Genomic DNA, 23,307 nt, shown 5'->3' with positions numbered 1-23,307 from the left:
TCCCTAAAAATAAATTAGTCCTCTTCAACGAAGCCCATTAAGTTAATTTTAATATTTGTGAAACCCATTAACATTTAATATTTTAAAATATAACCCATCGAGATCGAACATAATTATTCCTCTTGTAGAACTCAAATACCCGATTGCAAATTTGCGGGTTATTTTATTGAAATAACCCGAAACAAGATCATTAAAAGTCTGATTTAACCTTAATGATTTGTCTTCCGTTCAATTTCGCAGGGGGCATTTTTGTCCAAAAGTAAAATTGTACTTCTCTTTTACTAATATAGGGATGACATAATTAGTTTGTTTAAGGAAATATTAAAAATTTACCTCTCCTTTAATTTTGTCAACAAAATTATTCAAAAAAAAAATTTCCTTTCATTTTATTTATTCATATCTTAAAGATATTTGAATCAATACATAGACTATATAAAAATGATTTTTTTACCGGATATAATTTAGTCAATTTTTTAAAACTTAAATAATAATCAATCAACAATTCTTTCGCTAATCAGGTCGACAAAACCACGAGACCTATAATCTAGAATTCTTTCGCTCTTTAGCTAATACTAGTTTCCAGTAATATTCATAACAAGTATGTCGAGTTAATCATCCTTAATATCTCCTAAATCAATTAACGACTAATTAAATATTTGTTTTGTAAAATTCCTAAATATTTCCTAAAATATCTCGTTAATTCATTACAATATTTAATGCTAACAATAAAAAATGTACGTGCGAATCCCAAATTAATCTTTACCTCTAAAGATTTTATTTGAAATATAAAAGAATATTTTTTTAATTAAAATTATGATCTTCCTATCATCTTTGTTTGATTTATTTAGTTTACTTGCTTTAAATCATCATAAAATACATAAAACTAATATAACTATATTTTTTTGCATTTTTCGTTATTTGAATTTTGAAAAACGTGCATATTGTACTTAAGCAAAAAAGAAAATTTGTGTTTAGATATCTAGCGGGATGAGTTTGGGTATTAATATTAATTGAAAATTATATCATTAACTGTTAGTAAATCATCAGTTCATTATTTTGTTAACAGTATTGACACTAAAATATTAGGCATATCTAATTGAGTTTATTCAATTACGATTATATAAAATAAACAAACATTACTACGGTATACCACATGTTATATTCTGAATTAACAATTTAAACCGGTAAACCTAAATAATATTTAGATAAAGGATATACATTTAAAATTTACCAAACATTAGTCCTATATGTAGCTAATCTACTAAAACATTACATTTTTATTTTACTTTTAAAAATATAGTCTTGTAGTGTACCGCGGGTTAAAACCTAGTTCTGATATAACACGTGCACATTAATCTCTTATAGTGAATCATACTAAACATATATTATGCCGAATGTCTCTTTTTATGTTCATAATATTATTTCAATAATATACTACCTTAAATTTTCATAATTCATAAAATGTGCGTGATGTGTGTAGGATTGTTTGGCATCCTGTAATTTCAGTTCATAAGTTTATAAGTATTCTGCAATACTTACTTATTTATTTGTGATTCATAATTTTTTTATTAATCCAGCTCTAATTCTAATTCCTCAAATTGCGGAGTAGCACCTAGTGATGAATCTATCAAAAGAAACTGTGAGATAAAAAGCGGATGAAGAAAGTAAATCCAAAGGCAAACCATGACGATGTTTTCTTGCTTGAACCACTTCATTATAGTAGTTAAGTGACAATTTCTGCTATTAGTTATTGAGCATAAGTTGAATCCATAATTGTGCTCACACATCACCAATAATCTAGAACATGATGATTATAGTATTGATTATGTCATTGTATAATATATACTATATAAATATATGCAGTTAAATCTCCATTATATATATATATATATATATATGTATGTACAGTTAAACCTCCACATATAATCTACATTAATTAGTACTCGATTAATTAATAAAGTTCTTAGGTTTGAAGTTGGTCAGAATAATTTTGGACACAATTCGGTAATATAATAAGATAATATATTTTTTTAAAAACGTATGGAAATATATGGTCCCATCAATAATATAGATTACTAATTATATCAAAATTTAATATATATATATATATATATACATACATGCAAACAAATCTAATAAAACATGAGTCTTGTTTTTTTTTTCCTTAAATTTACATTAAATTTTGTTAGAGCTTGTTTCTAATACTTTTATATTGAATTTTTTTGGTGTTTCATTCAAGACATAATAAATGTTGTTTTCTTTGTATTTGATTCAAAAAAAATATTGGCTATAAGGATTAACTTAATTTAAAATATATATTTTTAAAAGATTGCCATAGGAAAGTTGCTCAAATAATAATAATTATTAATTTATCGAGAAATTAATACTTCTATAAATTCATAGATTTTCAAGATCGCGACACTATTAAGTTGTAAAGGTTTTATAGTAGTTGGTGTAGTTCATTATATAGTTTCAAAACTTCTTTTAGTAAAAAAAAAATCCTCGATTTTCTTTCTCTTTTCTTTTAATTTTATTGAAAACTAAATATTCTTAAGGGAAAATAGAAAAAAATATAAATTAAATCATTTTTCATCTATGCATTCCATATGTTAACTATTTCTAAACTATTTATCGTAGTAGATTTAACTATTTTTTTAAAAGAAATTTTTGAAAAATTTGTAGAATAATGATGAAGAATGTGTGACAATATGTATAGTATTGAAAATGTCATTTTTGGTATCATTTTGGATGGAAAAAAAATTTGATCTTCAAATTTTATAATACTCCTTCTGAAGTTTAGAATGTGTAATATTATATGTACACTCCACATGTTTTACAAAATTTAGATATACATTCTACAAATCCTAGTTGTACAAAAATTAGAAGTCGCTATTGTATGGTATTTAGAAGGAGCATTTGCAAAAATACCTATTCTAAATTTGAATTATAATTTCTCCAAATTTGAACATACATATTTTACACTTTTTTTTGTTGTATAAAATAATATAAAAAGATAAACGACGCATGTGGGGATCGAACATATACGTATGATCATGAGCTAAGAAGGCTTTGACTTTTACACATTAATATTATTTCTTGTTTTTTACAAAACCATATTTCTAACAATTTCTTCTAATCTCTACAAAATACTCTTTCTTTGTATAAAAAAATTAAGAGATAAAATCTAAATATCGAATCGTCATTTGTATGTATTGGCTGGCCAAGTATGTTGGACGCTAAAAAGGTGCTGGACTATGGCATTCGAAAGAGAATATATAGATTTAGGTTTGGGATGTGTATCTAGACAATATTTTATACTTGTTGTTGTTTTTTTAAGGACAATATTTTATACTTAAGACTAAAATTGCTAATTTAAATTGCTTAGAACGAAATTAGCTAAATAGATATACTAAACATAATTATGATTTTTTGGTCTTAGAACTAAACATGTTCAACAAGTGTTGATGTGGGGGAAGTTTACGAAAAATTGTTGATGTGCGTGTCTCATGTTTCAGTTCGTATGTTCAAACAAATAAAAATTTACCCCTAATAAGTAAAAAAGTTTGGTGATAAACTTTGAAAATTTCTTAATATAACGACGTATTAATATGATTTACGTATAATTTCGTAAATACTGCTTAAATAATTTCTGGTAATGGCATATAGATTTTGGTAGAATTACTGGTCGTGCACTATGAATAGATGAACATGTGTGAAGTAAGGCAAAACAATAATAAGACTTCCAAATAATCACATACTTTTTTTTTTGATAGACTAGTAAGAATTTTTTCGTTCGCTATATTTCATTTACTAGCTCTCATTACTAAATCCGTAACGAAAAAAAGTCATTGTTAAACTGCATGTTTGTTAAGTGTCATATCATAATAGTGATCTAGACAAATATGGTTAGATCTAGTATCTTGAAAACAACGTTAGCCTCCATTGGTGAGTCTAAACATGTAACTGACATTTTAAAACCAGAGGGAAAGTAAAAACGTAACTGATGATTTTAAAAAGGAAAACCATTAATTAGAACGCAATTAATAATTTTGAATAAGAGATTGGTAAGATTAATGTCTACATACACCGATACACGTTTATTCTAAGCTTAAGATATCTATATTTGTGTTAAAGGTTCACATCTTACTTAGCGGCTTAGTTATGTGTATACACTTTAAGCTCAATTATATATTCGTTCCTAATTTGTATTGGGTTAGATTTTGAATTGGAAAAAACTTTGATGTATTTGTGGATCGGATACAGTTTTTATTTATTTAGTAATTATAAATTGGTATGGTTTTAATTTCCGTTACATATGATGAGGAAAGATGTAAACGTTTTGTACTATACCAATTATTTTACGTTACATACGAGTAGACTTTTCTAGTTGATATTTTTTCGTTAAGAAATTATTTCTAATTAATTATTATTTTCTTTGAATATCAAAATTTTGAAACTTCTATGAACATAGAATCATACATGCATATGTCTTTCACATATATAGTTTTATTGCATACATTATATAACAGTTCGCAGTAAAAATCATTGACAATGCATAAATTTTAAAATCGATCGACATCACATGTAACAGTATTGATAGTTGTAATTATAGGTCTATAATAGGGTTTCTTGTGTGTTGTAAATCAAACTTAGTTTGATTAGTTCAATTTAATTATCCGTTTTCGATTTAAAAGGGGTTGAATTTTGAATTGGAAATGTTTTTGGATGCATATGTGGGTTAAATCTAGTTTCTTGAGTGGTCTCGTATCAATATATCAGCTATATACTTGTAAACATGAATCTTTTATACCATACGTGTCAATATATCATTACTGGAAAATTTCATCATCAACATTTTCTTTTTATATAAACTTTAAAAAAAAACTTTTGCATACAATCGAGTCGTATATATATGCATACATTATCTATACATATATTTCTATCAGGAACGGTACATAATCTTTCATGTTAACAATCGTTAAAAATACATGAAATTTCAAACCGATATCGATATTAATTTTCGATTAAATGTTCAATCTGATGATATCTTTTATGTTGTGAATAAAACTAAGTTTATGTCAATATTTCATTTTCTATAATTTAAAGTAGGGGTTAGCTGTCAAATTTAACAAACTTTGATGGATATGGGGGGGGGGGGGGGTTTAATATAGTTTATTATTTTGGTTACAATATCAGTGATGTATATGACAATATAAGTTAATTTTATAAACTTATAAATATTTTTTACTGTGTATATATATCAACATATATAGGATAGTTTTCCTAATTAACAATTTCTTTAGGTTATTTTTGCTAATAACATTTATTAAATAGAAAATATTTTTAACTTTTATATACATCAAATTCTAATATATACCATACATCATCCACATATATATTCTTGCAGTTGAGGATACATAATATTTTTCGTAAAAAACTGTTAAAAACGCGGGAATTTTTTAAACTAATATGATATTTTAAACATAAAAGTAAATTAGTATGTGTTAGATATATATATGCATCAATATGTTTAGCTGAATTTCGTAATTCATAAAAATGATATTGGATTGCTAATGAATATCATCTACAAATGATAATAAAATTACAACTATGCTTTTAGAAGCTAGATGCATATAATTGCATACATCATCACCATTTTAGCGAAACTAACGCATATGCTTTTACTACTTCCACATTAAAAAAATAAAAATAAACTCCTGAATCATTGCAAGATGTTAACGAATCTCAAATACGTAAAATGATCCCAGTCCATAATTATATGGTCGTCTTAGTTAGGACTCTCTTAAAGAGAGACACATCACACATGCAACAAAGTTGTGTGGCACCACATCTTAGTTTTGGTCATCTTTGGTCTAATTCAACAACATAATTTACGACCTTAAACTCACCCGATTTTAACAAATCTTAGTTCGTTAAACTCCTTGATTAGTCTAGTTTCCAACGACCATAACCATCAATAAAATCCCCACAAGCATTCTCCAAAAACCCCAAAAAACCGTAATACTATCAAAACAAACCATAGTTTTGACCAACCTCGCTTCATTCCCAATTTTCTCATCCCACACAAAACCATCTCAACCGCTTAAACATTCATAAGAAACCTTAAAGAATTATCTACACAACGAAGAAAACAAATTAAAAATCCATCAAGTAAATAAAAAGTTATGATAAAATCAATCGAAGCTAAAAGCACACCAAAGAATAAACCCAAAAAAGCACCAATCCATCCACATCTATTAAAAACCTCCCTCATCCTTACATTCGTAATCCTTATTCCCTACACCGTCGATAACTTAAAATCCAACGGTTCAAATTCAAACCTGAGTTGATACACCGATCCGAGTACTCACCATTTCAACCAATCAGAGAAGAGATTACAAACTCTGTCTCATAACACATCTGACTATATAAACATCTCTTTCTCATTCTTCCGATCAGAAAACTCTCCGACGCACTCCTCCGATCAAATAGCTTAGATTCTCAGTTTCGTGTGTATAAAAGAGAAGGATGTCTACAGAAGAAGAAAACGTTCCGACGACGGTTGACTCAGGAGCTGCTGAAACAACGACGGTGAAATCTCCGGCGGCGAAAGGTGGTAAATCAAAGAAGAAGACGGCGACTGCGACGAAGAAGAAGAAGCCTGTGAAAGCAGCTTCCGCCGCTGCTGCTACAACGAAGAAGAGGAAAGCTTCTTCATCATCTCACCCTCCCTATGAAGAGGTCTCGATCTAATCCCTTTTTGTTTATGTTGTTGTTCTCCAATTTCGATTATCAGATTCACAATTCCGAGATTTGATTTTGTGTGTTTGAATTGATTGAATCTGATATGTGCACAGATGATTAAAGATGCGATAGTAACGTTGAAGGAGAGGACTGGATCTAGTCAATACGCGATTCAGAAGTTCATAGAAGAGAAGCACAACAAGTCTCTTCCTCCTAATTTTAGAAAGCTTCTTCTTGTGAATCTCAAGAGACTCGTTGCTTCTGACAAATTGGTTAAGGTCAAAGCTTCTTTCAAGATCCCTTCCGCCAGATCTAAACCGGCTGCTTCTACTACTACTGCTCCGGTTAAGAAGAAGGCAACAACAACAACCGTGGCTAAACCTAAGGGTAAAGTTGCTGCTCCTGTTAAAGCTAAAGCGGCGGCGGCTAAAGGGACTACTACTAAGAAGGTTGTTGCTAAGCCTAAGCCTAAGGCTAAGGTTGTTGTTGTTGTTGCTGCTGCTAAACCTAAATCAAAGTCTGTTGCTGCTGTTTCAAAGACTAAAGCTGCTGTTGCTGCTAAGTCTAAGGCTAAGGAGAGACCAGCTAAAGCTTCTAGGACTTCGACTAGAACATCTCCTGGGAAAAGAGCTGCTGCTCCTGTTAAGAAAGCTGTGGCTGTCACTAAGAAGGCTCCGGCTAAGAGTGTGAAGTCTCCTGCTAAAAGGGCTTCTACTAGGAAGGTGAAGAAGTGAGGGAGATTTGGTTTAGGAGATAGGTTTGGGGGTTTGGGAGGGAGATTGAATACATGGTTTGGTGGTAGCTTCTATAGGGGGTAGTCTTGTATAATTGAATCATCCTTGAAGGAGCTTGCTTTCCAAAGTTTTTTTTTTCTTTTTTTTTTTCTTGTTTCTTGGTTTCTTGTTGAAACTTCTTCTTTTTTTTTTTTTTTTTTTCTTTTGTAATTTTTGGTTTGTTTGAAAATTTAAGCTTTGATCAATAGCTATGAAAAATGTGATGGTTTGTTCACTCTTTACTTCTTCAGAAACTGTGCAAGAAGCCTTTTCAAGCCATGGCATTCACATGGTTTTGTAGAGAAATGCTTCTGTTTGGTGAGAGTGTTTCTCATCTAGTTCTTGCCTTGATTGGTTGAATGATTCCAAAGTAATGTGTATCAATGTGTGTATGGAGATTTAATGTGGTTGTACCATTGCCAATGAGAAAATGCAGATAAGATGAACAAGCTTGGTAAAGTTAAGGTGTCATGTTGTTTCCTCAAACATCTTTGACATTTGAGTGTTTTGCCACTGGCTTGGTATTGCTACTGTAATAATCTCTTGAGTTGTGCGTTTGAGTTTTCTGACATAAGTAAATACCAAGTTGTTCTGAGATTCACTTCTGTTTGATGTTTTAGGACTTTTTAGGAGTTACATAAATGAATGACATACCGGGGGAAAAAATAGCTAAGAGATCTTCTGTATTATCTGTCTTCCTCTCTCTCTCTCTCACCTTGTGTTTCTTGGAGATACTGTTTGAATCTTTCGACTTTCTGAATCGAGTACTTGAGCTCCTGTTGAATGTTGAACCTTGAAGGAGAAAGAACAATGTCTTTCCATATTGATCCAGCTTCACATGCTGGATTTGGTCTACTGTATAGCTGGTAAATGGAATCCGCATTCTCGTTTAACCTCCCTACATTCTTCAAACAGTCTATCTCCACTGGATCCACTAGCAAAGTCTTTTCCTTTTCTTTCCACCCTATCAGCTGCACATTTCACCATGGGTTCTTACTTTCATAGTTTAACTTTAAACATTTCAGGTTTCTTTGCAACTTAAAGGAGGAAGTGTAGAGAAGAGAAACTCAGGTCTAACCTTTGGAGAACCTTCAAGAGCATTGGTGCAGTAAAGTCTAGCATTGTCTACTAAGTTGCAATAGGTAAGAAATGCATCCGCAAATCTCTTGTGAGATCTCAGCTGAGATCTCACTCTAACTGCTCTCCTACACATTATTGCTCTCCTGCATATATATATGGTAAACCAAAACCAACACACTGGTCAAAGGACTAAATACATTATTGCTCTCCTGCATATTTCCAAAAGAACAGAACATTCTCACCTAATGCCTCGAATCACAGCTAAATATGCATCACACACAACTCCAACTAACTCTATCCTGTATGGCTTTCTCTCCCGTCCATCCTCTTGAAGATGTTGTCTTTCGCCTATGCGTTCCCAATAGTTCTCTATGACTTCTCCATTCTCACCAACCTTATAGCCAGCTCCCATTCTGTAACGATGGCGATGCACATTCCTTGCCATGGTTATGGTCTGAACCACAAATGGTACCCAAGAGAGTGTTCCGTCCATGATCACGTCCCGCCCTTCGTTGAGAGCTGTAACGAGCAGCGATGATGCTGCATCTGTTGATGATTGGTGAACCTGTTTTATTGCCATTTAACCGTCAGAGTTTCACGACATCTCGTTGGATATTGAGTATAATAACAAGGGTAATAAAATGGGAATAGTCTGTGATTCTATATGTGTCTTGAATATATATATGATGATGGAGAAGTTAAGTTCTTTGCTACTTCTCTTATGTACATTTCCATATCTGGATGAGTTACTTAAAACTTGATCTGATTCCTTGCACATTTTGTCCCACCGCAGGTTCTTACGTAAAAGGATTCTTATGCACCTATAAGGAAACTTAGAACCTTACAAATTCAGCAGTCTTGATCATATCAACATGGCCTCTGGAGCTCAGAGCTCTGTATATCACATCAGATTCTTTGAAAGCATCTGCTTCGATCACCACTGCATCAGCGCCTGCCCAAAACGGTCTGATCCAAAGCACAAAAAGCATGTACAGGTCAATGCATAAGAAACACTGATCAATGAAAAGTATGATGATGTAGGTTTTAAATCAACTTATATTAAAAAAAATTATTTACTCTTTGAGAATGTCTTTAAGTACAGTGCTCTTTCCTGCACCCATACCACCACCCATAAGGAGTAGAACCGGGCTTCGGTCTTTGTGTGCGACTGGAGCCATGACTTCTGTACACTCTGAGTCATCAACTGATGCGATCCCCATAGCTTTCATTTCCTCTACCAATGTGTTAAAGACTCTTGCTACTTTAAGATTTTTAGTCACTCTCTCAAACCTCTGTTCCCTATATACCAACCAAGGACCAATCACACTTAGGAAATATCACTAAAAGAGAACACAATCCGGATTGGTTTTTCTTTCTAGTAAGACTCACCTTGTAGCGGCCATGACAATATGTTTGAGCTTTTTCTTAGGCTCTACATCGGCGCTGAGTATCTGAAACGTATTCATGAAACATTTTTGTTCTATTGGTTATATGATGTTAACAAAGAATGGAAACTGAAAGATTTTTGTTTTTGTTTCCCTGCAGTAACCTGACTAATCATGAGATCTGCATGGCTCCAGTGGTAAGCAAAGTAACTGAGAATACATCTTTCAAACTCCTCGACGAGCTTAATGAAGAGAGAATCAGCATCAGGCTCTTCAGAGAAAAAGCTGTAAATGTCTTCCTCGCAGCTACCTGATTTCCTTATGTACTCATTGGCTAATTTGCAAAGATGAGGACATTCTCTCCTGTCCTTGAATCCCATCTGCCGCACTGCAAAAGAAACCACAAACAAAATTTTCTTATAATGCATCACAATGGAGATCATCAAAAGAGGATATGTAGATTAGTTCTTACCAACGTAGTGAGAGAATCTCTCGAGCTTCTCATGGCCTTTGTTTTTGTGAGACAATCTGAGACGAGGGATGTTCTTAGAGTGACGTAGCTTCCTGAGACGGTAGTGCAGTGCAATGGCTAAGAGCAAGCCAATGGATGAGATTACCAAAATCTGTGTGAAGTTCGTCGTGTAGTTGTTGCTGCTAAACTCTGGAACACACATTGATCTTGATCTGATTTGGGATTCATCAAGAGACATGAGATATTAAGATTGATAGAACTATAAGATTGGAATCTCATGAGACATGAGATTAAGATTGGGTCCATTGTTGAGTTTGTTTTCTGTTATGAGACAATGTATCTGCTTTCTCCACGTGTGCTGTACTAAAATAGCTTCGTGTCCTATTACTCCGGAAGTTTCTTACTTTGCTTTTTCTGTGATTTGACCATATTGGTTTTATAGCCAATATCTCAATCCCCATGTATGTTATATAGTGAGTGATTTGGCAAAAGTTTCATATCTTTTAGTAAGGCTATAACATAAGATGATAAGAGTTTCTAAGATGTTTAGTTGATACTCCTGAGAAGACACAGTCATTGCATATCTGAAAATCCAACATATTAGAAAAATGAGTTAAAGAGAAAGGCTTTGCAAAGAATGTTCTAAACCTAAGTAAGAAAAAAAACCAAATTCAGATCATTGAAGAAGCTAAAGAGATATGATGTCATAGGTTTTTTTTATATAGGAGCTGTGCAAGTTGTTCTGAAATGGCCAGCCTGATTACACCGGCTACATCGAACCACCCGCTTTTGACGTCCACGGTCCTCTCCTTGACTTCTCCTCTTCCTTGGCCGTGGCTGTTGTGTTAAAACCCTCGGTGGTCTTATCACAATCTCTTCACCATCCTCACCACTTTCTCTGTCAGGTTCTGTTGTTTTCCACATGGATTTGTCTAGAATTGGATGTATGGTTTCTGCGTACGTTCGCCGGTAGTTTGCCACAGTGAAGTAACTCTCTGTGAACCGGTACACGTTCTGTCTGCAAAAGAGGAGGGCTGCAACTGCGTGGCTACAAGGCAAACCGTGTAGCTCCCATCCACGGCAAAAACAAGAACGGCATCTAATATCCACTATATATTTTGCTTCACTGGTCGTGACCTCGAATTGTGCTTCATTTGCTTTGTGAACTAGGTACAAACGAGATTCTTCTATAGCCTCAAGGACATGCCTCTCAGCAGATGGAACTAGCATACCAGACCACTGCATGCTTGCTTCACGGCGTTCATTGAACAAAGTCATCAACTGGCGACGAATGCTCTCCAACATTTGGATTATAGGAAGACCTGAAGCATCTTGAATCCAACTGTTAAGTGACTCGGTAACATTTGCAGTCAGATGTCCAAACCTTGTTCCTTCAAAGCAGTATGTGGCCCATTGACTTGGCTGGAGGTTACGGATCCACAAGGCAGCTTCTGGGGATATCTGAACGATCTCGTGAATTTTACTTTCAAACTCATATTCAGTGAGACATTTTGCTGCATCCCAAAAAAGGTTCACAAGAATGGAGTTGTTGAACTGACTACCGAAGCTTTCTGCGAGAGAATGGACACACAAGCCATGAAACGCTGTTGGAAAATTAGCATCTACTCCATCAATGGATTGATTTATACTAGATAAAATTGTCAGCTTTGGCATGTTTTCAGAATTAACTTCAAGAAGCTGACGCAACTCTGAGAGGAACCACTGCCAGTTACTATCATTATCTTCACTAATAACAGCAAAGGCCAAAGGAAACACCGCGCCTTCTCCATCGAATCCAGTGGCAAGCAGCAACGTCCCTAAATATTTGCTCTTCAAAACAGTCTTGTCCAATCCAATGAGAGGTGGACAAGCGTTAAGAAAACCACAGATTGATGCTTGAAAAGAAATAAACAACTGTTGAAAGCTCCCATCAACCGGGCTTCCATGGACCACAGCGATGCTCCCAGGATTTGTGCTTCTTATTTGATCACAATATTGAGGAAGAAGGCGATAATCTTCTTCAAATGACCCGCGAACAGAAGCCATTATACGTTCTTTTCCCCTCCATGCTTGCTTGTATGATAGTGTAATTCCATGAACTTGATGAATTTCCTCAAGTATCTCCTTAGGTTTGCAATGAGGATTTATTTTCAGCCTTTCTTTCACAGCCTCAGCAACCCACTGAACTGAAGCTTGATGGTGACCAAGGTGTGAAATACCACCACATGTGTGACTCCCATGAATAGTCCTTACTGTAAAAGTTGGAACACCAGGAAGCTTGGCACAGTGAATTCTCCAAGGGCAACCCTCACTACTGCACTTTGCAGTGAAGCGAGATTTGTCAGATTTAACAGTCTGCATCTCAAAGCGTAAGGCAATTGCTGCATCTCTTAGTGCTCTCCTACACGCAAGGACATCAGAAAACTCCATACCAACTACCAAATTGTGCTCAGGAGCTGTTTGTAGAGACCGGCACTGAAGGATAGGAGGAGCCAACTCTAGCTGCTGAGAAAGGCTTATGTTCAGGCCAGGTATGGGATCCCTATTCATGGAATGACCCACCCCCAACTGTAAATTATCATTGAGATCCTGAGAAACTATCAAAGCTAGTTTATTATTCTCAGAAGTTTCTGAGTCATCATTATCATCAGGAAAGGAGAGGTCAAAACCATGGTCGTAGCTTTCATTTTGGTTCTCCTGAGAATCAACCTCACCTTTTCCTTCCAGAGATTGTTCTTCATGTCTTTCTTCACTTTGAGCCTCTGAGTTTTGAAGAGTCAGTGCATGTTCCTGGTTGTGGTTCCAAACCTCGTTCTGCTCACGGGAAACACCTATCTGCAGGTTGGTCTCATGTAACGGTTCCAAAGCAAAATTGTAGTCTTGAGTAGTAAACAGTTCACTGTTCTGTCGAGGTTCAATGAATTGCTCCTGTCGACTAAACGAGTTATCGTGGTTCCCCTCCATCACCAGCTCGTGATTTGTCATTTCATCAAATATCGACCAAGTAAAATGCAGAACCTATCTGCTCCCCAGATTTCTAACTCAACCTCGTACTGTCTTTAACAGATCTGCAAACAAGAAAACAACGTATGAACACTAAACATACAAACAAATAGTTCCTTGGATGCAAAACTTAAGAATATCACACAACAGAGGTTTACATATAAAACAAAGACAGAGAGCTCTAATCATAAGGATGAAGTCCCCAAAATATAGCATAAAAAATAACTAACTTGGGAAATACAGATAAAACAATCTTTTTAGATTTGCCTTCACTATCCTAATGATCTCCTTGTTCAATTTAATGTGCCATAACTACTCTTTAACAAAATGAAACAGATTGAAAAATCCAAAATCAGGGGACATTAAGAAGTATACGAGCAAACCCAACAATCAAAGAAACGACTTTACTTAAGAGGAGGGATTATATAATGTTTTAAGCCTATCTCTTACGACTCTATCTACCACCATCTCTGAAATTGAGAGTTCTCAGGTTGGGAACATGAAACACCTTCAAGCCACCAAACCCAATTCGAAAGTTCAAAACTTGATCACACAAACACCGATAAAAACAGAGAATCATGTACACCACAATCCAATTCTTCGAAAACAAACAAAGAAAAAGATACAAAATCGAAAAACTCACCGGAATCAAAAAGGGTATGAAAGCAGAATCTGCAAAAGGGATTAGGAAGCAGTTTCAAAAGATGAACAATTTGGCGGGTAAGGAAGAGAAGAAGATGGTTTGAAGGTGAAAATCTCAACAAAGGCGAAGGGCAAAGATGGCCGACGATGATTTCTCATACATGATGAGACAAAAAAGGCCACCTTATTTATTCTTCACCCTTTTAGGTTTTACAAGGGCAACTTCGTCATTTCCTCTTTTCCTTACCTTTTTTTTTCTCTTAAATTTTTTTTTTCTAAGTAAAAAAAAAAATACTTCATCTAAATAATATTTTTATTTTATAATATAGAATGTTTATAATTTCGATGCAACTTTTTGATTAATTTTATATTTTATATTATACCATTTTATTTATAATTGATTAAATTTTATAAAAGTAACTATTTCATATTTTAACTATATTTTGAAACGGAAGGAGTATTGGACATGTGTACGCATTTTCGGCGCCAACTCACGAAAATAAACGGGATGAAGAAATAATCTTAGGGATGTTAGAACGGCCGGTTGATAACCCGAGCACATCTCGATCTCACGAAAGACCTGCCTGCCAAGAGTCCGAACCCGCGATACCAGAAATGGAGACCGCGGATAAGCCTGCTCAGCTCAGCATACAAGTACCCGAATTATTAATATTTCTTTTTTCAGTACATGTTCTTATTTTCTTAGTATTGTTCGTAGTATTTATTATAAATTTATGTGCTGAATCTAATAACCAAAACGGTGCTGTTTGACTATGTAAACCTGTGGTCTGATTGATAATTGTATAGTCAAATGATTTCGCAAAACGACATTTGAATATTGTAGGTAGTTTACATTACATAGTCAGTGTAGCGGTATTTGGTAATTTGCATGAGAGCTAGTATCTATGTAGTTTTATTGAAAACATAACTAGCGACATGCATTAGAACATTAGTAAATTGATATAATTATCTATATGGTCTCATGAGAGCAGTTAGACCTTTCACTTTTCAATCTCAAATTTTCCACCCATGAAAAAAGAACCAGAAAATAAAATAAAAGAAGCAAGTAATAACTCAGACCACTTTTGTGGTGTCAAGCGTGGCTAGCAACAAGAAAAAAAAATCAAGATTTTGGTGGAGGCTAAAGTTGGTGCTATATATGGTAGATGAATTCGAACAGATGAACGATGGCACCCAGGACCATCCACCAATAAAGTCTCAAATCAAAACATGATAAGAACAAGAACACACAAAAATTCTTTAAACTTCAATCATGCTTTTTGTTTTATTTTCTATTAAATATATATAGGGAACTTGGAACTACAATTTGTTACATTCCTGTAAGCATACTGCATAAAAGAAAATAATGGAAACGTGAGATACTGTGATGTGATCCTTGAAAGGATATGAACCAGGTCACGCCTATTCTTATTTGGTGCAACAAAAAGAAAAAAAAGAAAAGAAAAGATGGTAGAGTTCTTCAAACACATAGGGTTTGGTAGGTTAAGTCTAACCAATTGCTATCTCATCAAACACCTTATCTACTTCACAGGTTTGCAGCGATAACTGAAGCAGACAAGTTGTTCCTTGGCGGGAACCTAAGATCCTCCCATCCCTCCTCTTCATCCATTCTCTCAAAATACTGATCTACCATGCTATCCTTTATGTCCTCTAGTCGCCTTGGCTCCCACTATAATTTCAGTAATACAACATTATAACAACAATATGACATATTGAAAAAAAAAACTAAATGGAGAGATTTATTAAACCTGTGGGTTCTTATCTTTGTCTATCAGTATGGCTCTGCACCCCTACATAAGTAAGACACGTTGTAATTACGCTTACGAAAGGACAGTACGAGGATATGAAGATATATACAATCGAAAAAGCCGACAAAACCTCCACCGAATCTTTGCTTAAATCTCCCTTCAACAAATGACACACCATTCTATACTCACGGATAAGACACTGCCCCACACCTTGCAATCGTCCTTCTCTTATCTGAAATTAGTACACACAGTCAGCTCTTTCCTACAACGTCTGTTTAATTTGTTACACATTTTAGGAACTAACCGATCTAAGAGAGATTTTAAGGCATGATGGTGAAGCTTTCTCCAATGCTTGAATGGTAGCTAATATCCAATCATCTGGTTCCTGAGTGACCTCTCTCTCCTATATAACCAACATATATGATGGTAGAGTGCACAATGATTTTCCGGAATAATAGCCAAAGGTAACTCATGATCGCAAGCCAACATATCCTATATACTAATGGGTAACTTACAAGTGCAGATATAATTTCCTCGACTGTTCTCTTCGAGAAGCACCTATCAATAACATCTAACCTGCGTAAACAAAACTTTTTAAAGATGACACCAATACAAGGTTAAAATTTTAAAACCTTGTAACTGTAAAGTAACAGAGAAAATATATGTTGTACCCGCATGACCTAGAATGCTAGAAAAGTTGTCATGACAAAATATATTCGGCAAAATTATGTACACTAGCCTGTGGTAAGCACTCTTCTGTCTCAGGTGCGGGTACTGAGTATATGCATAGAGAATTGCTGAGGCGAAGGTTTGATCACTTGAATCAACTTTGCAAAGGTCTGCTTCTAATGCAGTCAAACTCTGTGAAAAAAGAGTAATTTCTTAGTTTATTCCTCTGGTATCCATTGTGGCAGTCTGGCAGTTCAACTAAAACCCACAAAATTTTACATCAGACAACTTTTTTTTTTTAATGAAGGGTTTTAACATCACAACTTTTGTTGTCAGGCCATTAGTTTTTTTTTTTAAAAAAACAAAAAAACACAAAGGCATCTTGTTTTGAGCGTCTGTATTATCAATCTGTAAAAAGAAATATTATGTAAGAAAAAAAAAATTAAACAATAAATGACTAATTACTTGTTTTTTTTTTTGAAAATGTATATTTAAATATATCAATTAAAAGGGAATCAATGATTCCGAATCATACAACAAATTACAAATTCGAAAAAGAAAAGGATTACAATGATTTTTTTACAAAGGCATAACAAATTTTTTATAACAAAATTAATAAATTACAAAAAACAAAGAAACTAAAAAGATTAAGATAAAGTTTTTAACTAAGTAAAAAAGCGTTGTGCTTTAAAAATTCATATTATTCGTTATTCTTGTATTTATTGTTTTGTTTCGAAATATAAGAACACATTACATGACTAATGACTTTATACTTTTTAAATTACTCTAAGCCTCTAAACGGCGTTACATGCCGACAATGAAAGAAAAGGGAGTCTCAAGACGTACGTAAGAAAAGGGAGTTCATACCGTTGAAGGCACAAAATGAGTTGCAAGACCACATGCAAGCATTTCGGCGCCATCTAACTTAGCTCCGGTGAGGCCAACATATTCTCCTGAAATAAAGAAGAAGACATGAAAGATGAGAGAGCTAGATAGGCTCGGATGTTGTGGACATGAAAAAACAAATGACTTGTTACCAAAAAATCCAGGGAGCCTTGACAAGAAATAGGAGGCTCCTACATCTGGAAAGTGCCCCAGAGCTGTCTCAGGCATTGCAAAAACCTTGGGAAAACTCAAAAGATATGAGCATGTATCAGAGCAATCATCCATGGACATGTATAAGAAAAGAATACCGTATTCTCAGTTGCAATACGAAAACGACCATGGATAGAGAGACCAGCTCCACCTCCCATGACAATACCATTCAAAATTGAAACCTATAATTTCGATAAAGAAGTATGGAAAACAAATAATGTGGTGATTATGTAATATGAATAACTCACTAAAACGACAGTTTATATGATGAGACCGTAGACCTGAGGTTTTCTATGCGTGGCCAAAACATAGTCAAGCGTGTATTTATTTTTGAAGTATTCGGCACCGAGACTCCATTTGCCTAGTCCACAAAAATAGAGAAGAGAAAAAGTAAGCAAAAGGAAAAGGAAAATGGTCATGGGAGGGAAATATATTGATATATATACCTTGAAGGACATCACGAACAACGAGTGGAACGTCGCCACCAGCACAAAAGGCTCTTCCCTGACCCTTGAGGATGACAAGTTTCACACTAGGATCTTCCTCATATGCAAGGAACAGTTGCAACAACCGCGAGATCTAGAGAAGATTGCGTTCAAGAGAATATGTAACAAGAGCACGAAAGCGAGGAAGAAACAACAAGGGAAGGAAACAATACCATGTTAGGGGACAGAGCATTCAGCTGCTTGGGTCTGTTTAATGTCAAGATTCTAACACTTGCTTTCTCTTCCACCAAAACCTATAATCAAATTGATTAGAAAGAGAGACGAATTAGCCGTCGGCTATTCACAGTGAAGGAAGAGTAAACATACCTGAGAGTGAGAGGCCATCTCGACTGAGACCATTTTTGACTATATAAGTTACGTGATAAATCATATATATATATATATATATATATACTAGCAGTCATTTCGTGCTAGGGTTTAGCTTATAATGGTGTTTAATTTTAGTAATTTGGAAATTATTAGTTTTTATTTGTTTACTCAGCCATGATTATTTTTGTTACTTGAGTTTTGCTTGTATATAGTATTAGAGTATTTCAACACATAGAGAAAACTTTGATTACATAGTAGGGTTTATCGTTTTTTCTCCCTTTAGATTTTCAATACATATTAGAGCATGTGCATTGGTGAGAGAATCATTAAGTTTCTCATCATATAATATTATTTTTAGTGTACAAAAATTTGAAAGCATCTTTCTAATATTGTGTGTCTATTGGTAAGTTTCTCGTAAATATAATATTTTTCTTTTTAATGTAACTTAATATTTTAATATCATTTTATCTGAATACTTATTCATAATAAAATTTATTATTTATACATTCTAATACAAATTAAAATTGTTTTTATGAAATTTTAATAATGAAAATGATTCCAAGTAAATAAAGTTATAAAATGCAATGGTATTATTTCACCATCATCATAGATGCAATTGAATAAAATGAATAATCATTTTGTCATATCTACTTAGAAGACAAACCATAGAATATTATAATGTCAAATGACAACTGTCATAATAATAAAATTTCTTAGAAAGCAAACATATGTGAAAGTGGAAAATGTTATATGAATTTTTTTTGTTCTTTTATTTCTAAGATGGTTAATTCTAAAGCTATTTGATACTAAGATTCTTAAAAATATATGATACCAATATACAATTAGCATATACTACTCAAAACTATAGAAATCAAATTAATCAGATATACAATAGAAAAATGCAACTCATATTGTACCATGATATAAAATGACATTACAAGCTTAACAACATGGGTTTTTAAGCATATGGTAGTAAACATACAATTTTCCTTTTTTTTATAATAGTTTTAAATACGTTTTTTGCTTAAAGATGAAAACTACTAAGAAACTAACTTTACAATGGAGAAATTAATATGCATTGTCAAATCAGAAGAAGTTTATCCTGCTTTACCACATGAATGTCCAAAAAAAAGAAAAATGAAATTTTAAAATATAAGAAAGGAACAAAACCTAACATGCCCAACATATTAAATCATGATAAAGTTCATTTTTCTCATCACGTAGTAATATTAACACAAAACCCAACAAACAAGACAACCCTGAAGTAAAAATGAAACATGGTTCAAGGCTATACCCATGGGCCAAACAAGTTAAGTTTGGGGCATATTTTAGGACATCAATTTTTTTGGGGCATATTTTAGACCAAAAATTTTAGGTTTTTTTTTGTGTAGAAAAAAAAATTAAAATTATAAGTTCAGTTATTAAATCTAATAAAAAAGTTTCCATATTCGAAAAGTTTTAAAAGAAGAATGAGTTATTTGGCAATATAATATTTATTTCGTATGAATATTTAAATGAACATGAAAACATTGAAAAGAGAAAGAAAAATGTGAGGAAGCAAAAAATGAACTACAATATGAAAAAAAGAAAATAATTTTTATATTAGTATATTTTATAATTTTGTTTACAATAATAAAAATGGGTTTTAAAAAAATATTAACGTATGACATCCAAAATTGCCGGACCGGGTCATAGAGAGTAGGAAAGACATACACAAACACTCTAATGAATAAATAAATTTGTCAAACATTCTCTCATGACTTCTTTTAAATGGGTTATTGAATGAGTTATAATCTATATGTAGTATTAATGTGAACAACAAACATGTTAACCTGCAAAAATAATTTTAAAATTATTCAAGAATACCTATTAAAATTTGGAAAGATATATAAAAATAAGATAATTCTTTATAGGAACCTAATGACTGAAATTAAATAATAATAACTGAAAATTTGTTTTAAAAGGAGAGTATTTAGGGATTGAATTCTAATTTCATGGAAAACATAATGAATTATATTTTGATGGAAAAAAAATTGGTAAGATCTAATGGGAAATCTATCTTAACATTTTTGAAGTACATTTTTGTGTCATCCTCTCTTATCTTTGTATCCAAACAAGTCTCAACTAAATTCTCTACAATCCTTACAACCAAACACAATCATTTCCTTATTTGATATATTAATTTCCTAAAAACTATATACCTAATTAAAATCAATATGTTAGATTAAAATATAATTTTCCTTGCATTTTTATTTAATTATTTTAATTACTATTTAATACAAATAGTTGTAAAATTTTAGATTTTTTTCAGCATATGATGTGATTTAAATTTTTATAAACGGATATATATTTTAGAAATTATTTTAGGATATTTATAACCAAACAAGTATATCCACATATAGAGCTCGAAATACATTTTTAAAGTACAATAAGGTGCCATCACTTTTTGGTTTTTTGCCAACTTCGGATCAGATTTTTAACTAAAATTATAACTCATTCAATTATCTGGATCCTCCTTAAGATTACTGAATATTTTGGGCCGGTTTTTAATCCATAACATACTTATTTACATCCAATTAATGCCCATTGTATCTTAGGAAAGATCTAATTTACATGCCAAATTTTTAGGGCTTAGATTGACAAAAAGAATTGATAACACAAATTCTGTAATCACATTCCTATAATGTAGCAACTAATTCAAGATGAATACATCTTAGAAAATATCTAATTTGAGTTTAATAAACGATTACATATTTGCTAAGTTCTTATTAGCTTTAAATGTACACTATTAATCCAATAATATCAATTGAGAATCAAAATAAGAATATGTCATATCATTCATTCCTAAATCATAACTAACCAAATCATAAAATGTATATTCTCAACTTGCGAATCAAGAGTTTATACAAAAAATATCTAAAATCGTTAACAATATATATATATATATATATATATATATATATATGCAATTCACCATCGAATACAAGCACCACTAAACTATTATAGTATCATATCAACAAAATAATAGACCTGTGGTGTACTAAGGGGTAAAACCTAGTAAATGAGTAAGCAATTATCAAATTACATATAGAAAACATTCCACCATTATATTATATAAGATTAAATTCCATAAACTAAGCAGACATGGGAATCCAAAAATTTATGAATTTATAAGAGAATTTTGAGAACACATAAGCATCCCACAGTCTAACATAATCTAGAATCCTTTCTTGCCCATGATGAATCATTTATAAGATTGAAACCCATAAATAATTTTTATACATAATTTAGAATCTGGCTTTGGTCTGAATCATACATAAGACTGAAACCCATATTTAGAATTTCAACATAAAATATAATTAGTTTTTTTTTCTTAGGATAAAACCACAAACTGATAAATGGTGGTTTTAGATCAGAAAGGGTCTACAACTGGTTCTTATTGAGGAAAGGAAAAATGAAATGTTAAGATTTTATTTGTTTGTTTTATAGGTCTCTAATTACTTAGGTTCAAAGTACAATGAATTTAATTAATTAGGTTCAAACAACAAAAGAAGACATGTGTTAGATAGATAACATGTCAAATGTCATCGTCTTAGCAAAAGCTGAGAAAAACCTTCTCATATTATATAAGAACATAATTTAGAATATGGATTTGCCCTGAATCATAAATAAGACTGAAACCCATATTTATAATTTCAAAATAAACTATAATCAGTTTTTTACCTAGGATGAAACCACAAACTGATTAATGGTGGCTTTTAGAAGGGGTCTACAGATGGTTCTTATTGAAGAAGGGAAAAATGAAATGTTAAGAGTTTTTTTGTTTGTTTGATGAGTCTTTAATTACTTAGGTGCAAAGTACAAATAAATTTAATTTATTAAGTCTAAACAACAAAAAGGACAGGTATTAGATAGATAACATGCCAAATATCATTTTCGTAGCAAAAACTGAAAAAAACCTTATGTATTATTTTAGGTATAAATAGTATTATCTGTACAACACCATTTTCGAAAACAATCAATTCATAGGTTAGGTGTGTACATAGATTAGAAGCCAAAATACTAATGTACATAGGTTTGGTACTTACTACAAGGGAAATCAAGAAAAATGTAATCTTGCTAACAAAATATCAGGTCGGATTAAAGTCATAGCAAAAGAATAAAATAAGAGATATAAAAAAAATGTGAAATTGAGTGGACACAAAATATTAACGCGACTTAGCCAACATGGTCGAAACAAGTATATATAAAGGAAGGCTCAAATGATCGTTAAATTAAGACTCAAATGAAAAAGTTGACAGATAGAAAACAAAGACTGGAACTTTGTGCAACTCTTTTTCTTTTAAATATTTTTTCTTTTCTCTGTTTCTTGCATTAAATAAGCTTTAGTGAACCATATCCTATCTCATGAAGCTCTAAGAGGTCGAACCTAACTTGGTTTATGTATTTACTTGTAGCAACCATATTCCAAAATTTAGACCACTTGTCAGCTCATACCATTCCTTTTTTTTTTTTTTTTGACAATATGCTCATACTTTTCCTACAAGAGAGCTTTGGCTCAATTTCGCAATCCTACTCTTGCATCAATAAAACATGACAACATTGACACCAAATGTACCTAATCTTCCTAACTTTCCTTTATTTTCCTAGACATAAGTTTTTTTTTTGTTGTCTTATTTTACTCAGAAATACAGTATGCATTTTAATTACTTCTATGTCAAAATATAAAAATCTTACATTTGTGCAGAGTACAATGAATTAACGATAAGATTTGTCTGAAGATTTCTTGTCGTGAAGAAAGAGAAAATAAATCTTCTAAGAAAATTTGTGGAAAGCTTGTGAGAACTAAAAAGAGAAAAC

At 32.6% G+C, this 23,307-nt stretch overlaps 4 protein-coding genes across 9 annotated transcripts; 1 reads left to right on the top strand and 3 right to left on the bottom strand.

The window, feature by feature from the left end:
* Positions 1–6,302: 6,302 nt before the first annotated feature.
* Positions 6,303–7,752, top strand: LOC104749826 (histone H1.2). The gene is made up of 2 exons (XM_010471521.3): positions 6,303–6,741; positions 6,858–7,752. Exons 1-2 carry the CDS (start codon positions 6,529–6,531, stop codon positions 7,476–7,478), a joined length of 834 nt encoding a protein of 277 aa, XP_010469823.1. The 5' UTR covers positions 6,303–6,528; the 3' UTR covers positions 7,479–7,752.
* Positions 7,753–8,090: 338 nt separating this feature from the next.
* On the bottom strand, positions 8,091–10,942 carry LOC104749825 (calmodulin calcium-dependent NAD kinase-like). Its single transcript, XM_087492043.1, has 8 exons — positions 10,455–10,942; positions 10,147–10,370; positions 9,987–10,048; positions 9,675–9,896; positions 9,443–9,563; positions 8,840–9,162; positions 8,596–8,740; positions 8,091–8,488 (listed from the first exon to the last, which is right to left on the bottom strand). The coding sequence occupies exons 1-8, from the start codon at positions 10,690–10,692 to the stop codon at positions 8,204–8,206; spliced, it is 1,620 nt and encodes a 539-aa protein (XP_087348169.1). The 5' UTR covers positions 10,693–10,942; the 3' UTR covers positions 8,091–8,203.
* Positions 10,943–11,030: 88 nt separating this feature from the next.
* LOC104749824 (uncharacterized) lies at positions 11,031–13,439 on the bottom strand. The gene has a single exon (XM_010471518.3). The coding sequence runs from the start codon at positions 13,437–13,439 to the stop codon at positions 11,172–11,174; it is 2,268 nt and encodes a 755-aa protein (XP_010469820.1). The 3' UTR covers positions 11,031–11,171.
* A 1,919-nt stretch (positions 13,440–15,358) lies between these two features.
* LOC104753382 (putative 3-hydroxyisobutyryl-CoA hydrolase 2) lies at positions 15,359–18,760 on the bottom strand. Of its 6 annotated transcripts, none has more exons than XR_015585292.1 (13): positions 18,445–18,668; positions 18,291–18,371; positions 18,079–18,211; positions 17,914–17,993; positions 17,731–17,814; positions 17,575–17,659; positions 17,384–17,490; positions 16,608–16,729; positions 16,384–16,444; positions 16,173–16,271; positions 15,999–16,100; positions 15,869–15,910; positions 15,359–15,789 (listed from the first exon to the last, which is right to left on the bottom strand). XR_015585292.1 is itself a non-coding variant. In XM_087493282.1 (13 exons), the coding sequence occupies exons 1-13, from the start codon at positions 18,475–18,477 to the stop codon at positions 15,646–15,648; spliced, it is 1,152 nt and encodes a 383-aa protein (XP_087349408.1). In that variant the 5' UTR covers positions 18,478–18,760; the 3' UTR covers positions 15,359–15,645. The 6 variants fall into 6 exon arrangements, 4 of the variants coding, with proteins under 4 accessions (XP_087349408.1, XP_087349406.1, XP_087349407.1 ...); XR_015585291.1 differs by having other exon boundaries at positions 16,540–16,729; positions 17,405–17,490; XM_087493282.1 differs by having other exon boundaries at positions 17,405–17,490; positions 18,445–18,760.
* Positions 18,761–23,307: the final 4,547 nt, after the last annotated feature.

Source organism: Camelina sativa, chromosome 16 (assembly GCF_030686135.1).
Source record: "Camelina sativa cultivar CO46 ecotype springtype chromosome 16, ASM3068613v1".
Classification (NCBI taxonomy): domain Eukaryota; kingdom Viridiplantae; phylum Streptophyta; class Magnoliopsida; order Brassicales; family Brassicaceae; genus Camelina; species Camelina sativa.
Note: the sequence above shows the minus strand (reverse complement) of the source record. Positions and strands in the feature narration are given on the sequence as shown.

Bases quoted from the DNA above. Each gene is read 5' to 3' on its own strand.
- LOC104749824 (XM_010471518.3), bottom strand. From the start codon at position 13,439: ATGACAAATCACGAGCTGGTGATGGAGGGGAACCACGATAACTCGTTT.
- LOC104749826 (XM_010471521.3), top strand. From the start codon at position 6,529: ATGTCTACAGAAGAAGAAAACGTTCCGACGACGGTTGACTCAGGAGCT. The intron at 6,742-6,857 runs GTCTCGATCTAA...ATATGTGCACAG, and splicing joins CTCACCCTCCCTATGAAGAG to ATGATTAAAGATGCGATAGT.
- LOC104753382 (XM_087493279.1), bottom strand. From the start codon at position 18,477: ATGGTCTCAGTCGAGATGGCCTCTCACTCTCAG. The intron at 17,994-18,078 runs GTATATATATCA...TTTGTGGACTAG, and splicing joins TGTTCGTGATGTCCTTCAAG to GCAAATGGAGTCTCGGTGCC. The intron at 17,660-17,730 runs GTATTCTTTTCT...AGTTTTCCCAAG, and splicing joins GTATTGCAACTGAGAATACG to GTTTTTGCAATGCCTGAGAC.
- LOC104749825 (XM_087492043.1), bottom strand. From the start codon at position 10,692: ATGTCTCTTGATGAATCCCAAATCAGATCAAGATCAATGTGTGTTCCA. The intron at 9,163-9,442 runs GTAAGGTTCTAA...GCAATAAAACAG, and splicing joins TGATCAAGACTGCTGAATTT to GTTCACCAATCATCAACAGA. The intron at 8,741-8,839 runs GTGAGAATGTTC...ATATATATGCAG, and splicing joins GCTGTGATTCGAGGCATTAG to GAGAGCAATAATGTGTAGGA.